The sequence below is a fragment of the Hemicordylus capensis genome, chromosome 6 (assembly GCF_027244095.1).
Source record: "Hemicordylus capensis ecotype Gifberg chromosome 6, rHemCap1.1.pri, whole genome shotgun sequence".
NCBI lineage: Eukaryota > Metazoa > Chordata > Lepidosauria > Squamata > Cordylidae > Hemicordylus > Hemicordylus capensis.
This window is the reverse complement of record NC_069662.1, coordinates 17,233,181-17,250,065: the sequence shown is the minus strand read 5'-3', so window position 1 is coordinate 17,250,065 and position 16,885 is coordinate 17,233,181. Positions and strand designations below refer to the sequence as shown.

At 47.5% G+C, this 16,885-nt stretch overlaps 2 protein-coding genes across 5 annotated transcripts in view; one reads left to right on the top strand and one right to left on the bottom strand.

Moving 5' to 3' along the window:
* Positions 1 to 392: 392 nt before the first annotated feature.
* Positions 393 to 12,926, bottom strand: ZG16 (zymogen granule protein 16). Of its 4 annotated transcripts, XM_053263733.1 has the most exons (6): positions 12,784 to 12,834; positions 10,509 to 10,836; positions 8,032 to 8,200; positions 4,418 to 4,473; positions 4,027 to 4,165; positions 393 to 1,170 (listed from the first exon to the last, which is right to left on the bottom strand). In XM_053263733.1, the coding sequence occupies exons 4-6, from the start codon at positions 4,470 to 4,472 to the stop codon at positions 849 to 851; spliced, it is 516 nt and encodes a 171-aa protein (XP_053119708.1). In that variant the 5' UTR covers position 4,473; positions 8,032 to 8,200; positions 10,509 to 10,836; positions 12,784 to 12,834; the 3' UTR covers positions 393 to 848. The 4 variants fall into 4 exon arrangements, with proteins under 4 accessions (XP_053119708.1, XP_053119707.1, XP_053119709.1 ...); XM_053263732.1 differs by lacking the exon at positions 10,509 to 10,836 and having other exon boundaries at positions 12,784 to 12,926; XM_053263734.1 differs by lacking the exons at positions 10,509 to 10,836; positions 12,784 to 12,834 and adding an exon at positions 9,097 to 9,157.
* The window catches only part of LOC128330614 (serine/threonine-protein kinase NLK2-like), a 19,426-nt gene continuing 15,196 nt past the window's right edge, over positions 12,656 to 16,885 (top strand). Inside the window, exons 1-2 of the mRNA XM_053263731.1 lie at positions 12,656 to 14,968; positions 16,157 to 16,286. Coding sequence (XP_053119706.1) covers positions 14,727 to 14,968; positions 16,157 to 16,286 — 372 coding nt within the window. The 5' untranslated portion in view covers positions 12,656 to 14,726. The remainder of the gene's footprint in view (positions 14,969 to 16,156; positions 16,287 to 16,885) is intronic.

Genomic DNA, 16,885 nt, shown 5'->3' with positions numbered 1-16,885 from the left:
TGCCTCATGAAAGGAGCACTCTAGGGGCGTAGCTATAATTGAGCGGATGGGCTCAAAGAACCTGGGCCCCCCCAACTCCTGAGGGACCTCCAGCTCTTCCCCTCCATATTTTCTTCATTATCTCCCTCACTCTGAGGGGCTGCTGGGGAGAGGGGCAAACACAGCCCTCCTCTTCCCTAGCTATACCCCTGGGGCACCCTGTCTTTGATCAAGCCAATTCAGTATTGCTCCAGTATGCAGCGGGCCCTAAAATAAACTTCAAAACTGTCCATATTTTCATACCCCAGACTAGGAGGACCCTTGTATGCATCTCTGCTGACATCATTGTGATTTTTTTTCCTGGTAGGTAGGTGGACAAAAGAAGAAACAGATACTTGGCAACTTGTTTCAAACTTGCTTTTTATTGGTCAGCACAAATTGTTAGTGATGCTGGTTGCTTGACAGGAGAGAAAGCTCTGAAGATATGGGCCAGGGTTGTGGCAGATGTTGGTTGAACTGTTTAAGAAAAGAGGAACCGGAAAATGTCCGGGAAGAACTGAAGGATGCTGGGTGGATGGTTGAGAGTGGGGATAAGGCATCCATGTGCGGATGGATGAAAGGAAGGAGGAGTAGGTGACTGTACGAAAGAGGGAGAGCCATGGAAATGGTAAAACAGGTGATAGAAAAGCCATTCACAGGAATCAATCTTGGATACTGAGATGGCTTAAAGAACCATTCAGCCCACAAATAAGTGGGTGGATAAAACCCAGAGAGACAGGTACAAAGATAGCTCATCCCTTCCCTGATTAGCCCTCTTCCCCCACCCTTCTCCCCACATTCAACAGCTTGTCTCTCTCTGCGCTGCCCTTTCACTTTCCACAACTGGGGCAATTAGTGGGATAGTTGTCCCAGTGGAAACTAATGGCATCGATGACAGAACCAGAGCTGCCACTGATGTAACGCAGGACGGTGCCCGGATAGAGCGGAGCCGCGTTGAAGCTGGTGCCTGAGTCTCTCCCGAAAGGGAAGAAGCGCCCCTTGTCAGTGACTAACATGAGTTTGTTGAGGTAGCTCTTGTACTTTCCAGAGACCTGGGTGATAGATTCGCCGGGGTGCAGGAAGATTTCCTCCAGATCACCGGATGAGCCTCCTACATAGTTGCTCCATTCCTTGCCGTAACGGACCTGGAGACTGAAAAAAGGAAGGCTGTTGAAGTCAGGGTAGGCCACAGCCCTGCCATCTTTTATCTGCCTTAATAGGTCATGATCCAATTTAGAGTTAGGCCCTCCCCATTGAAATCAGTGGGTTTAAGTGTGCCTGGCTTGGATGGCGACCTGCACAGCCTTCAGTCCCAACACGTCTAGAAACTGCTGGTTCATTGTCTTTTGCAAGGGTTCCTCCCAATGCTCAGTTCCAACACATCTAGAAACTGACAGTTCATTGTCTTTTGCAAGGGTTCCTCCCAATGCTACCTTGAACCAAACTGCAAAAATTCAAATAGATTCATCAAACCAGCTAGCCATGACAAATTGGTCTGATGAATTGAATTGGAAATTGGCAAAGAAATTGCGATTCGCCCATAGGGAACACTGGGGAACGTGAATCACCCCATAGTTCAACATAGATATGTCCTAGGGAGGGACACCAAAGTGGGCTGGGTGGTAGAGCATGTTACCTAACACCCAACCCCAAAAAGAAATGGGCAAGTGGCTGATTAAATTTTTTTTTAACTTCTCCCAAAATCCCCATAGGATCCTATCGGTAGGTAGCACCCATCACACCATACCACCCAACCCACTTTGGTGTCCCTAGACAATTGTTGTTCCATGGGGAACAATGGGGTGATTCGAGTTTCCCATTGTTCCCTATGGGCAAAACAAGCAGAGTGCAGTGCACAAATTTTGCAACCCTGCCTTAAAAACCACTGCAGAACAGAAGCAGCGCACACAGTCCCTCCCAACACAGAATAGCACATCATCATCATCATCATCATCATCTAATTTTATTTATTTCTCAAATTTGTGGACTGCCCCAAACTTCTGTCTCTGGAGGGTTTTATGATTTTGCCAAGCACACAATCCAAAAATGGCCAAAAAATAATCACTGACCCAGAATTCACTGCCAGCCACAGTGCCTGTGCTACAATAACATCAGTGGCACAAGTTGCTCTCTCTCACACAATTATGACTCCATCCTTACTCGCAACAGCTGCCATAGCACAGCAGCACCCCTAGAGGCCAGCAAGCATAGCCATAAGTTCAACTAAAGCAATATCTTCAGCCACATTTTGACTGAGTGAGTACACATTGCAATGCAGATTGCAAAGCAGACCAGAGTAGTGAGTGAAGCACAAGTTACTCTCAAGGCCATACATGGACTTCATCTCACAGCAATCACCAAGAAAATATCACACACACACACACACACCTGGGCTGCCACTGTCTATTTCCCACCACAACACAATCTCACAAACAGACCAAACCACAACCACCACTCAAGGAAACCAGGCAGGCACCCAAGTTCTGCCTTTGTCAATCTGAGATCCAGGAAAACCACGTAGTTATAGCAGCAGTAGGTTGCACAGCATTATACTAAGAGGCTCTTCTCACAATCGGTGAGAAGAGCCATGAGGGAGTTTGCGAGGAGAGCAGACTAAGCCCGATTCAGTGCAAATTGCATAACACATCCCTGTTACCAAAACAGCTTGTCTCAGGGTTCCCAGCTGTACCCCTCTATGTAATTTGGAGTTGCAGGCTTGCAACCTCCATCTTGGATACTTGAGCTCATGGGATCGTGAATTCTGCACACGCTCAGATATACTATTTGGCCACTTGGCACAAGCGAACATGGGGCTATACTGCCCAAGGTCAGAAGACCAAACGACTGTAGGGAGGGCCTCTTTTGTAAGAAGAGAGGAAGCTAGCAAGCAGACCCAGGTCAAAAAGACCTTCAGAAGCAAAATAATGAACTCCCTGCTTTGGCAACAGGATTACCTTCACTAATCGCTCCTACAGCAACTCAGATAAGCATGGTACACCCCCCAGCCTCCTATCACTACGTTAATGAGCTGGCAAGGACTGGTAGGATCGTTAGCAGGAAAAGAAACCTATCTCTCTCAGGAAGAGATGCCCCAATCTCAGATAAAGCCTTTGAGTTCACCCATTCAATATTCCACGCACACCTACCAACCAGTCATTCCACCTTTTGTTTCTTAAAGAGCAAACCTACTTGATTGGTTCATGTAAGCATGAACTACTTTGTTACATGTGGGTCCAGCCCCTGCAGTCAGGGCCTGTGACTTTTGCATTGCCCCAGGGCATGATTTTGCCTATTTGTACTCCTGAGCCAAGTGTATGGTCAGGAGAAGCAGAAGGAGGAAGAGCCAAAGCAGAAGGAATGGAAACGCCACAGAGAAGCCAGAGATGGACCCTGGACCTATCTTTGAACCAAATGCTATACTGGTTCCCTAGCTTGCAAGTAGCATCTCTGTGCTGCTTGACCTTTCTTTATCCTGCCTTTCCGCTTTGTCCCTGCGAGGAGACCTATGTGCTCACCCCAATCTACAAGTGCAACCAATGCACCTCCAGATCGGGACCGGTAATACTAACTGCCTATCCCTTTGAAACTTCCCGCTCCCCTTTTCTCCCCTCTCCGAGTCTGCATTTTGGGTCCTCTCTCCAGTAAGCCTTAGCTGATTTATTGACAATTTGGACCTTAAGCTAAAACATCTCTATGTGAGACTCTAGTTAATAATGTTAGTTAGGATTTTATTGCCTCCTCACCTTGCCTAATCAATCTTTTTATTTTCCTGTACCCCTATTATCCCTAAATAAATTTGATTGTACCATATTTCTGTCTCTTCATCATTTCCAGACCAAAACTTTGCACAAATCAATAGTGGAATAGACTATTCACCATAGTCTCGCTAATTTCCCACACCAGCCCAAAAGTAGCAACAGGGTGTTTTGCCAGTGCTCCAGAACAGTTCTATTAACATCTCTAAAGTGCAGTCCATTGCTTCACCCCCAGGGGCCTTCATAAACTTACCCCACTATGTACCACCGGTTCACTCGGATCCTAAGGGCAGTTATAGGTCCATCCAGTTGGTTTCCGGAGTGGGAGAAACGTTTTCCTCCACCCCCACCGTACTCTCCAGAAGAGGATGAAGAACGTGGCTGAATGGCCTCTGAAATAAAGAGTTATGAGACTGACTGATTGATTGGTTGGTTGGTTTTTATAAACCACCTAATATAAAACATCTCCAGGTGGTTTTTAAATTAAAACAATTAAAACAAACAGTTCAAAACAATTAAAACAGCACAAAAATGTTAAGAACTGATGAGCCGCCAAGAGAAGAGTTGATAAACTATGGCACGGCAGACTACTCTGGCACCCCAACACACTCCCTGTGGAATAGCGACCTGGTGCTGGTGTTTACCTGCATTGATGATGATGCCGCAGCAGAGTAAAGCAAGGAAAGTGAAACAGGACATTCTAGAGAGAGAGAGTTTTGGAGAGAGAGAGAGAAAGGAAAGAGTTAATGTAGACATTTAAATACATTTTTATCCCACCTCTCCTCCCACATTGTACCCAACAACACTATGAGGCAGGTGAGGGTGAGAGATGGTGACAGGTCCCAAGTCCCCCACTGAATGTGAAGGGTAGGTGGGGATTTAATCAGAGAGGAGAGCTGGTCTGGTGGTAGCCAGCATGACTTGTCCCCTTAGCTAAGCAGGGTCCGCCCTGGTTGCATATGAAAGGGAGACTAGAAGTGTTTGCACTGTAAGATATTCCCCTCAGGTGATGGAGCCGCTCTGGGAAGAGCAGAAGGTTTCAAGTTCCCTCCCTGGCATCTCCAGGATAGGGCTGAGAGAGATTCCTGCCTGCCACCTTGGAGAAGCCGCTGCCAGTCTGTGAAGACAATACTGAGCTAGATAGACCAATGGTCTGACTCAGTATATGACTCAGTATATGGCAGCTTCCTATGTTCCTAATCCAGGCCCCCAAGATGAAAGCCCAGCACACTATCCACAATATCACACCTACTCTCTGTGGGCACCTTGAGCTTCCACATACTACCAGCAAAAACAAAATAACAGTTCAAGTGAAGAAAACCCAGAACAGACCTGACAGCTGTGTTGCCTCATAACAATGCCAAGGTACTTCCCTGGATCTGGCTGCATTTCTTTCTTTCTTTCTTTTTTAAAGGGAGTCTCCAGGGTTCTCAATTTTGGATGCCCAGGTGTTGTTGGACTACAACACCCATCATCCCTAGGCATAATGGCCTTTGGCTGCTATTGTGGCTTGGGATAATGGGAGTTGTAATCCAACTACCCCCCCACCCCCTGCACTAAGGACTCCTAAAAGTACCTTCCATGAGGCATACACAGGTTTGGAAAGTTAAGATTTTATTTGGAAATCTTATCAGAGCATAATTTGAGCCAGGTTTCACCAAAACATAACCCTGGGACTGCTTCAGTGCCAGGTCAGCCTTGCCATTCATGCCAATGATAAAGAAGAGAATGCTCCTGAGTACGTACAGAGGGGTTTTTTTTTGCCGTCACTGCTGTATAAACACAATGAAGCTTGTAATCAGTGGTAATGTCTTCAGAGGCAAAAGGGCTGGGTTTCAACACAGAGCTTTCATCTCTGTATCTGGCTCAGAAATTCTGGTATATGGTGGTTGATTGTAGTTATGTAAGGGGTATGCTTTCTGCATGTGCTCAGAGGCACTTGATTACTACATTTATTTTCATTTTTATTTATTTAAACATATTTGTATACCACCTAAAATGCAAGTCTCTGGGCAGTTTACAACACAATTTAAGAAAGCAAGTAAAAAGGTTAAAACATTACAACAGTCTGATATTTAAAACAATATTAAAACTATTATTACATCTCAAATTCCACAACTGAGCTGTGGTTTTGAAAATATTCCCTAGCATAATCCTGATGCTAATGACCTATTCCTTTGAGGGGTTTTTTTGAAATCTGGACTCTCTTTATGTCCGGAATCCAGAATTCCTTCCTCCCTGGACTCTGGCCAGAATGCAAGGGGATGAAAACCCACTCAGAATCCAGGGGGAGAAGGGACAACACAACTCCTTGCAATCAGAAAGATAGCAGATTAGAAGACATGTTCTAATCCAGCTCACTCTTTTCTGCTTGCAAGGAGATAATTTTTAATGCAGAGAGAATTTGAAAAAAATAACTTCTGAATGGAGGGTCAAGGTTCATTAATTAAAAGAGAATGGCTCCAGCTTTCAGGGAGCCTTCTATGGGCCCCGCCTATCTAGGTGGACCACAAGAGGGTGATTCTTCCACCACCCCAAGAAGGCTATGGGCACAAGGGTCATCTCAGGAGTCAGCCACGGGTCCGAGCAATGCCAGCCCCTACAGCCCTGAGGGTCAACTCTCTTCTAGTCTAGAGATTCCTCCCAGTTCTTCAGAGCTCCCCCAGACACACAATGTATCTAGCAAACATCTCCAAGCAGCCCTAAAGAAACCCCCCAAAGCCCTATTGAAACAGAGCTTCATACCACTCCTCAGAGCCACCCCAACCCAGCTGCAGAGAGACCCATACAACACAACAGGGGCACTACTATGGACAGGGACAGTCCCCCCCCATCCCAACACCCCAGAAAGGGGGGGGACCATTTCCCTTCTGCTTGAGCCATTCCTGCGAAAGGTTCCAGATCACCCCAGACTTACATTGCAGCCTGAGCAGTCCTGGGGGCGGTCTGTGCCTGGATGTTGCAGAATTCACTAAAGGGAAGGCTCACGTTTTATACTGTCCGCAAGATAATATTTGGCAACCCCTTATCTTGGGAACCTGCCTGCTGGACAAACATCATTAATCTGTTATAAAACTCTGTAATTGGCATCTTCCTGGGAGTCATCCAAACAAACTCCCAGCAGTCCATGGCAGCCACCTGGTGAGGGAATTTTAGCTCAGGAGAATCCTGTCTCCTGATCCACAATGACCTTTGGCAATCAATCAAGCCTTTGACCATGGTGGCAGGGGATGATGGGAATTGTAGGCCAACAAGACCTGAGGACCCAAGTTTGAGAACCCCTGCAGTTTGAGAATCCCTGCCCTAGGACCAGACAGTGGTTGACATCCAGACCAACGTTGCAGTAGTTCAAGGCTGCACAACCTTGGCCCTCCAGGCCAGCTGTTCTTGGACTACAGGTCCTATCACCCCCAGCCACAGTCAGTCAGGGATGATGGGAACTGTAGTCCAAATTCTGCAGGAGGGCCCAAGCTGTGTCGTCCTGCACTAGTGTGGACATGTTATACTAGAGCGAGGATGTATTTTTGACTAGCCAGTTCTGCTAAGTAAAAACCTTGCGTTCCAGACCAGTGTTGCGTCCATGCGACAGAGTGCTCTTATGCAACTGATGGCGTGCCTCCTGCTGTGAAACCTTCCACAATCACCCACTATTCTTGTGCAAGTGCAACACTAGTGCACACAGACCAAGTCTGTAAGAGATCACACCAAGCTGAACATTCGCTCAGCTACACAATCTTTTTGCATCTTTTTTCGTGGCACTAGTGCAGTGTTAGTCTGGATATCAACCACTATCTCTTACCTAACCTGCCTCACAGGGTGGTTTATTTTATTCTCTCTCTCTCTCTCTCTCTCTCTCTCTCTCTCTCTCTCTCTCTCTCTCTCCCACTCTTCCTCCAAGGAGCCCAGAGCACTGTACATGGTTATGTCTATCCTCACAACCACCTTGTGAGGTAAGTTAGGCTGAGAGAGAGACTGGCCCAGAGTCACCCAGTGAGTTTCATGGCTGAACAGGGATTTGGACTCGGGTCTCCCCAGTCCTGGTCCAACACTCTAACCATTACACCACATGGGGGGGGGCAAAGTGAGTTAAAACATGTACACTGTCCTGATCTCCTTGGAGAAAGAATGGTATATAAATGCAATCAATCAATCAATCAATCAATCAATCAATCAGGGGGAAACACCTTGCAAATAGAAGATTAGCATGGAGCGAGGTCTGGACTAGCCCTTTCTGCCTGATGTGGTATTTTCTACTCACAGGGAATGTTTTTCTACTTGACAGAGTGAATGGACATTTCCAAGGCAGTGCGCATTGATCTGCAACCTCAGGATCCTCTTCCCTTGGTTTTGGAGACTCTCCTTTCTGCTCCCATGACTGCTGGATGCAAGCAAGCAAGCAAGCAAGCAAGCAAAAGCAAGCAAGGAAACTGAAAAACAAAACCAAGAAAAAATATATTTACAGCACAAAAACTAAAATAAAATCAGAGTATTTCTTTGCATGAAGGAGTGAGACTGGAGGTAACATCTAGGACTGAAATCTTAACATTTTGCTAATGTTCTGAATTTCATTTTTCTGACTCATGATGCAACCACACAACGCTCATGGGCAGGCTTTGGGCAGTTCCCAGTCTCTGTGAGTTTGGGTTGAGCCTGGGAAGACACACGGCGCCCATGACGAAGAAGGACTGTAGAGGTTGCGTGCTAGTAAGGAGGGCTATCAGATGGCCCAAGAATGAGCATAGTGGGAATGACTAGAAACATCTGGTGAGCAAGGCAGCCTCCCCCTGCAAACAGGACACACCTCAGCCCAGAGGGTGACGCCAGCCACACAGCCATGCCCAACCCAGCCATATGGTGTGCCAAGAAGATCCAGAGAGAAGGTCAAGGGTGTCTTGGAGATATCCCTTCGAGCAGGAGGGCCTCTCCGTTCTGCCTCGCCCTGTCCTCCTTTTACAACTATGGATGCATTATGATTGTTTACAGCATTTCCTTTCTAAATACCAGCTGCTGGGGAGCAGCAGCAGGGTGGGGAGGGCCTCCATGGCCTTCTTGTGGGTTTCCTAGAGGCATCTCATGGGCCATTGTGGGAAACAGGATGTTGGCCTTCGGGCTGATCCAGCAGGATTTTGCTTCCATTCTGATCCGAAAGGCTGGCAATTTGGTGGGAGGATGAGGAAGGTGGGGGCAGAGCTAGAATTGAACAGGGGGAGAGAAAATGTCCTTGGGCCCTTGAGGGAGAGGGAGCCCACCAGCTGAGCACCAGCTTGCTTTTCACTTCCCCCCTCCTGCATGGGGGTGGGGTGGGGTAGGGGCCCATCTTCACCTTTTGTCTCAGGACTCACTCCAGTTTTGCTACACCTCCCAGGAAGTTTCCCACACCCTGCTTTTAGTTCACTTCTCCTCCGGAATGAAAGGTGCATATTCACATATCGGCCAAAAGTACCCAGAAGCCCCTGCAGGCTATCAGGGAGCACTTCTCACACAATTCGGGGCTTTCCTCGTGCATTAGAGTATAGCCTGATTTATATTTGGGGTTAAAAAAACCACCCACTTTTTGCATCAGTTTTTTGGGGCAACTTCAAACTCGCAGTAAAGCCTCGCAGAGAAGTTGTGGCAAAGCCTGTTATCTGTCCAGGAAAGCCCCAGAGGAAGGGTTGTGTACTGGTTGACACTAAAGTTCATCACACATTAGAGCAGGGCTGCTCAACTTCAGCCCTCCTGCAGATGATGGCCTACAACTCCCATGGCTATTGGCTACTATGGCTGGGGATTATGGGAGTTGTAGTCCAAAAACAGCTGGAGGGCCAAAGTTGAGCAGGCCTGTATTAGAGCTAGGACTCCCAACCTTGGGCCCCAGATGTTGTTAGACTACGACTCCCATCATCCTGGCCACAATGGCCTTTGTGGCTGAGGATGATGGGAGTTGTAGTGCAACATCAACTGGGGACCCAAAGTTGGGAACCCTTGAATTAGAGGGTGGCAAGCATAACATCCCCACTGTTTGTACAATCCTGGCTCCCTGCCATATGTGTACCTGAGTGCTACATTTGGTTGGAAACACAGGCTTGATGCATGTTATTTTTCAGGTGTACATGTAACATGTATGTTGTTTCATGAGTTCTATTGAGACATTATGTTGTACATGTGTACAGATGTCCATACACATGTACATGTGTCTGTGTGAACGACACACAGGCATTCATTGTAAAAGTAGACACAGCTCCCCCACCGCCCCCCACTGCCACATAGGGTAAAGATAGCAGTGTCCTTCTCTCAGAAGGCTCAGGCAATACTTCCTGAAGGAAGGCTCTTCCTTCAAGGAGCCCAGAGTGGTGTGTATGGTTTTGCTTATTCTCACGACAACCCTGTTAAGCTGTCTCTCAGACAGCATGAGAGATAAGTGACTGGCACAGTCACCCTCTGAATTTTATGGCTGAATAGGGATTTGAACTCTGGTCTGCCCGGTCCTAGTCCAATTCTTTCACCCAGGGCTGCACAGCTTTCCTGCAGATGTTGGACTACAACTTGTAACCCAACATCTGCAGGAGAGCTACAATGCCCATCACCCCTTACTATTGGCCACTATGGCTGGGGATGATGGGAGTTGTAGTCCAGTCACCGCTGGAGGGCCAAAGTTGTGCCGCCCTGTTTTAACCACTATACCATGTGGGGGCGGGGCGGGGGGGAGAATGAGGAAATAAAAAGGAAAGCGAGTAAATGAATAAATCTCCTCACAGTGCTGCTTGGGGTTTCATGGTAGGGCTCTCTCCTCCCTCCACTGGCGGCTGCTGGGGTGGGGGCTAAGCTGTTGTGCTGTTGTCTCCAAGCCAAGCTGCATCCTGCAGGTCACACGTGCAGTCACAGGACAGTCACACATTTTGTAGGTCCCTTGGTGCATGCAGACGGATGTGCAGCGGCACATCCGCCATCTGACTTGAATATAAACATATGCTTTATCTGATCGTTTTCTTCTGGGGTCACATATCACCTAATCGTCATAGTTTGAATGCTTGTTATATTCTGTCTTGCAGCCTTTTATGTTTTGTTAAATTAGAAGTCTCTCCTGGTGGGGATCCAGCGTAGAGAGTGTGTGGTGGGAGGGAGAGGAGGAGAAAAATGGAGTTGTTTCTGAATAAAGCTTAGTTAAACAAACATAAGATGGCTTTATGTTTATGAGGGAAGCAGCTATAAAACAATGCTCTTAAATCTGATATGACATTGGCAAGATAAAGGTATGGGGGGAAACCTAGACAGTATCTGACCCTAGCCATTAAAACAGGATCCTCAAAAGACAAGAGTGGGGAAAGTAAGGTGTGTGTGAGAATTGGTTGGGTTAAACATTGTTGGAATGTTTCTGCTAATTAGGTCACCATACCTAAAGAAGGACATTGTAGAACTGGAAAAGGTGCAGAAGAGGGCAACCAAGATGATCAGGGGCCTAGAGCACCTTCCTTATGAGGCAAGGCTACAACACCTGGGGCTTTTTAGTTTAGAAAAAAGACAACTGTGGGGAGACATGATAGAGGTATATAAAATCATGCATGGTGTGGAGAAAGTGGATAGAGAGAAATTCTTCTCCCTCTCGCATAACACTAGAACCAGGGGTCATCCCATGAAATTGATTGCCAGGAAATTTAGGACCAACAAACAGAAGTACTTTCTCACACGATGTATAATCAACATGTGGAATTCTCTGCCACAAGATGCGATGACAGCCAACAACCTGGAGGGCTTTACGAGGGGTTTGGATAACTTCATGGAGGAGAAGTCTATCAATGGCTACTAGTCTGAGGGTTTGACCACCTCCAGCCTCAGAGGCAGGATGCCTCTGAGTGCCAGTTGCAGGGGAGTAACAGCAGGAGGGAGGACATGCCCTCAACTCCTGCCTGTGGCTTCCAGCGGCATCTGGTGGGCCACTGTGTGAAACAGGATGCTGGACTAGATGGGCCTTGGGCCTGATCCAGCAGAGCTGTTCTTCTTATGTTCTTAATGTAAATCTGCATAAGTATATATACGTAATTTGTTTAACATCTTAAAGTTCTTGCAAATTCAATTTTTTGGGGGGCCCTTCATAACTCATGTTACACATACAGATTTGTACATGCATATACTGTTCACAGACTGTATGAAGTCACTCACACAATCGAAAACTCTGTTCTACCAAGGTTTGGGAGCTGTGTGTGCTCCCAATTTTAGTTGTATGGAAGCAAGGTAAGAGGAAAAGCTGAGCAGAAGCGGTTGTGTGGAAGCAAGGTAAGAGGAAAAGCTGAGCAGAAGCGGTTGTGTGGAAGCAAGGTAAGAGGAAAAGCTACCCAGGTTTTCCTCCTGCCTTGTTTCCACACAACTGAACCCTGGCAGCACACTCGGCTCCCAAACCTGGGTAGAACACAGTTTTTGATTATGTGAATGACCTCTATGAGGGTATTCTCAGCCTGCTATCCAGTCATCGTGAGAACCAGTGGGCTCGCAGGTTTAAATCCTTCCTTTCCCTACATCTCTTTTGTCTCTCTTTCTGATCCCTTTCATTTGCCATCTAATTCCAGTTTTCCTTTTCTCCCACCTAATACTTTCTCTCCCAAACAAATTCTTCTCCTTATCCTCTGTTTCAGTTTCCCCCTTATCCATCCATCCAGATATATCCTTCCACTCCTTTCTGCAGTATTCTTTCGAAAGAAAGGAAAGGATAAGGAAAGGGATGGGAGAGAAAGCTCTCCCCCACTAGGTTCTTCCCCCGTCCCCCTCTTCTTTTCCCTGTTATCCCTCCCTCCCTCTCCCCCCATTCCTCTTTTTCTCCCCCCCCCCCGCCTGCCTCTCTCCCTGCGGCCGGTAGATGGGGTCCTCCGTCGCCGGCTCCCCTCGGCCAGCCTCTCTCCCTCCCTCCCTCCCTCGCTCTCCGCTGCCTGCCTTTTCCTCCCACCCTCCCGCTCTCCTTCCTTCCTTCCTTCCTCTTCCCTTTAAAGATGGACCCGCAGCAGCGCTTCTAACAAAGGCTCTGCCGCCAGGCGCCCACCCGCCCAGAAGCCGCCTCCGCCTGCCGCCTCCGCCGCGCCGTTTCGTCCGGGTTTGGCCCCTTAGAAGCTGCGGGGAGGCCGGGCGGGCGGGGGGCTCTCTCGCGTCCTCCTTTCCGGGGAGCCCCTTTTGTCTCCGGCCGCAGGCCGCCCCCCCGCCCTCCGCATGCCTTGCTGAGACGCTGCGAAGCCCACCCGGGGGGGCGGGTGGGGGAAGGACCCCCCTCCGCACGATGGGCGCCCCCACCTTCCCCCCCACCGCTGCTGGGGAGGGGGCTGCTGCCGGCCGGTAGGGTCGCCTTTGCACACCGATTGGCGCAGAGAAAGCTCTTTCCCACCCCCACCCCGGGGAGAAAGAAATCCACCCTCTCTGAGCACTCCCAAGATTTACTTTATTCCATTTTAGGAATATCGCTCTGTTTCTTTTTCAGCTGGGAAGCCCCCTCCCCCAAACCTGCATCCTGAGCAACCTTTACCTCTGCAGAATCGCCCTCCTCCAGTTCATCACCACCTCTTTTAGGATTTCAGTTCTGAGATATCCCTAGAATTTATTGCATCTCCATAAATCCCCAAAGGAGGCCGAATAACAGAGATACATCACCCCCCCACATCCCACATTTAATTTTTCTTCCTTAAGTCCTTATACGTCTGAAAACGGTGTCTGAGTCCCCCCACTACACTCTTAAGAAACTTCCCCCAAAGTGATTTCACCGGGCAATATAAAAGGCCCTCTCTTAAGCTTGTGGGTTATATCCATAGCTCAGAGTGGCCACTTTCATAATTGCAGACATCCTCACAATATACTTATTTAAAGTTCTTCTGTATTTTCAGACGTCATCTGAAAATATCACAGCTCTTGGGGTTTCATCTTGCTAGACGCCACTAATTCTTCCTGTGACGTGCCCTTAAATTTCCCCACTTTATTAGAAAGGCAATAGACTCCTTCCTCCAGTACTCTAAAGTGCACTTCTGAAATTACTCTGGCTTCCCTGAGGGGGAATCTCACTTACATTTGTTCCTTCCATAGTAATAGTTCATATCACCCATTTATGTCCATAGGGTTCCCCAAAACTTCCAGCCCTCTAGCAGTGGAGAGGCTAAATCCCCTACACATTTCAGTAGGTGCCAGAATTTATATTAACATAAAATAATTATAGATTCCCCAAACCTCAATTATATGCTGAGATAAAATTTTTACTGCACTTCTGTTAAATACTGCTAAAATAATCCCTTATTTAAAAGCCTCCCAACTTCACAAACAAACCCCCTTCCAATATTTTCACTTCTTGTAGAGTTCCTTTGCACCCAGATCTGCTTTGAAATCAACCGCATATTAATGATTCCTTTTTGTTTTGTTCAAGCACTCACAGGACATCCTAAAAGGAAAGGCTTAGGCATCCCTAGATTATTGCCTCGCACCCGCCATATCAGAGCGGGTGGACTGGCTAACTAGTGTTTCCAGCTACTGAAATATTCCACTTTCAACTAGGAGTGTACCCAAAGTCTTGGCTCAAAAGAGCTGTAGGCGTTTGAGACCCTCCAAACTGCTTGTATAACATCCCAGAATCCAAGAACAGCCTCCCGCCTTGTTTCTGGCAACCATATAGAGCTTTCCACATTCCAGGTACCTCAAAATATCTCCTTTCCTTCTCTGATGCTGGAGCCTCAGATACATACAACTGCAAGTCTGTAGAGCGATTGAGAATCCTCTACCTTATAAAACAATCCCTGATAGGCCCTAAAGCCCTGAACACCTGCTTTTCCAGATTTCTTTAGCCCTTACAACTGCACTCAACAAGTCCTCCTCTAGGCACCCATATAAATTCTTATAGCTGAAAGGGCCACTTGAAGTCAGGCGTACATCCCATGTTCAGTTCCTGAAGCAACTGTCCGTAGTCCTCTGCTGGATCCAAGACCTGTATTCCTTTCGCCTCAGATTTGTCCCATGGCTTTTCAGGACCCCAATCACCCCCTGCAAGCCCAGCTTTGTAGCAATGTTTTTGGGGCACTGACGGGGTTAATCCAACCCCCTTTAGCAGCTGGGCTGGCCGGGGGGCAGAAATATTATTGCAATAATGGAGTACAGATAGCCTCTCCCCAGCAGCCACAGACAGCGCCCAGCAATGTGGTGATGGTGGAGCCAGAACCGGATCGGCCTATCGGTTATGGAGCTTTCGGCGTGGTCTGGTGAGTGGGGAGAGGCGTTTCCTTTTGGTGGGAGGAACAATAAATAGGACTTGCCCTATTCAGACCTGTTCACATACTCATTTGAATCTACGGTTAATGTGGGTTACCAGCATTCGCGTGATTGTATGCCACCTAATGGTGCAACGGGGAAGTAACTTGCCTAGGGAGCAAGAGGTTGCCGGTTCGAATCCCCACTGGTGTGTTTTCCCAGACTGTGGGAAACACCTATATCGGGCAGCAGCGATATTGGAAGATGCTGAAAGGCATAATCTCATACTGCATGGGAGATGGCAATGGTAAACCCCACCTGTATTCTACCAAAGAAAACCACATGGGTCTGTGGTTGCCAGGAGTCGACACTGACTCGACAGCACAACTTTACCTTTATGAACCCATGCCGAGGTGGGGATCTTGGGCCATAAACCACCTTGGAATGGATTCGCACAATCACTTCAGTGTTGGTGATCCACATTAAATCTGGATTCAAACAACTGTGTGAACAAGTCTACCATGATGGTTGGAATATGACTGCGGAGACCTGAGTTCAGATCCCCATTCAGTCATGAGATTCACAGGATGGCTCTGAGCCTGTCACTTAGCTCTCAGCCTGACCTACCACACAGGGTTGTTGTGAGGATAAACATAACCATGTACACCGCTCTGGGCTCCATGGAGGAAGTTAAAGGTAAAGTGTGCCATTGAGTCGATTTCAACTCCTGGTGCTCACAGAGCCCTGTGGTTTTTCTTTGGTGGAGGGGTTTACCATTGCCTCCTCCCACACAGTATGAGATGATGCCTTTCAGCATCTTCCTATATTGCTGCTGCCCGATATAGTACCAGCGGGGATTCGAAACAACAGCCTTCTGCTTGTTAGTCAAGCATTTCCCTGCTGAAGAGTGAGATATAAATGTAGAAGTAAAATAAATAAAATTAAAATGACTGTACATGGTTCATTTTATAAGTAAATTTGGCTACAGGTTCCTCAAATGCAGGCTATAGATAGGAAGTGTACTGCTGGACCTGTGTTCAACGTAACGAGTGAATATCTGTACCTGTGTACACTGTACACATGTTATATGAGTGTTGAATATAATGTATGAATGGGGCTCACGTGCGGAAGGGACTGAAAGATCAAGGGAGGAGCAATTAATTGTAATATGGAAGGCCTAATGTCCATTTGTCCTCCAGGTCAGTGACTGATCCACGAGATGGGTCACGAGTTGCACTCAAAAAGATGCCCAACGTTTTCCAGAATCTGGTCTCTTGCAAACGGGTTTTCAGAGAGCTGAAAATGCTCTGCTACTTCAAGCACGACAACGTGAGTATCTGTACAGAGGGTGGCGGGCAGGGGGCTGTGTTCAAGTGGTTTGTGCAGGGGAGAGATGGATTTGTGATATTTAGGGCAGGAAGAAGCATGGCGGTTACCACAGTTATAGTTTCTGGACCCAGTTAATGTGGGATTACCTCACGTTCCTATCAACGTCCATTCACAGGGGCTAGGGCCAGGTGAGGCCTACTCTTAGAGTGAGGTGGCTATCTGGGATAGCTGATTTTAGATGCCGTTAAGGGCAGAAAACAATAATTTAATGTATTATTTTTAATAAATACTATTATTTGTTAAGCCACCTAATGGCACAGCGGGGAAATGGCTTGAATAGCAAGCTACAGGTTGCTGGTTCGAATCCCCACTGGTATGTTTCCCAGACTATGGGAAACACCTATGTCAGGCAGCAGCAATATAGGAAGATGCTGGAAGGCATCCTCTCATACTGCGCGGGAGGGGGCAATGGCAAATCCTTCCTGTATTCTACCAAAGACAACCAGAGGGCTCTGTGGTTACCAGGAGTCGACACCGACCCGACCGCACACTTCACTTTACTATTTGTTAAAGGGGAGGGGTGCTTTGGGAATTTCGGC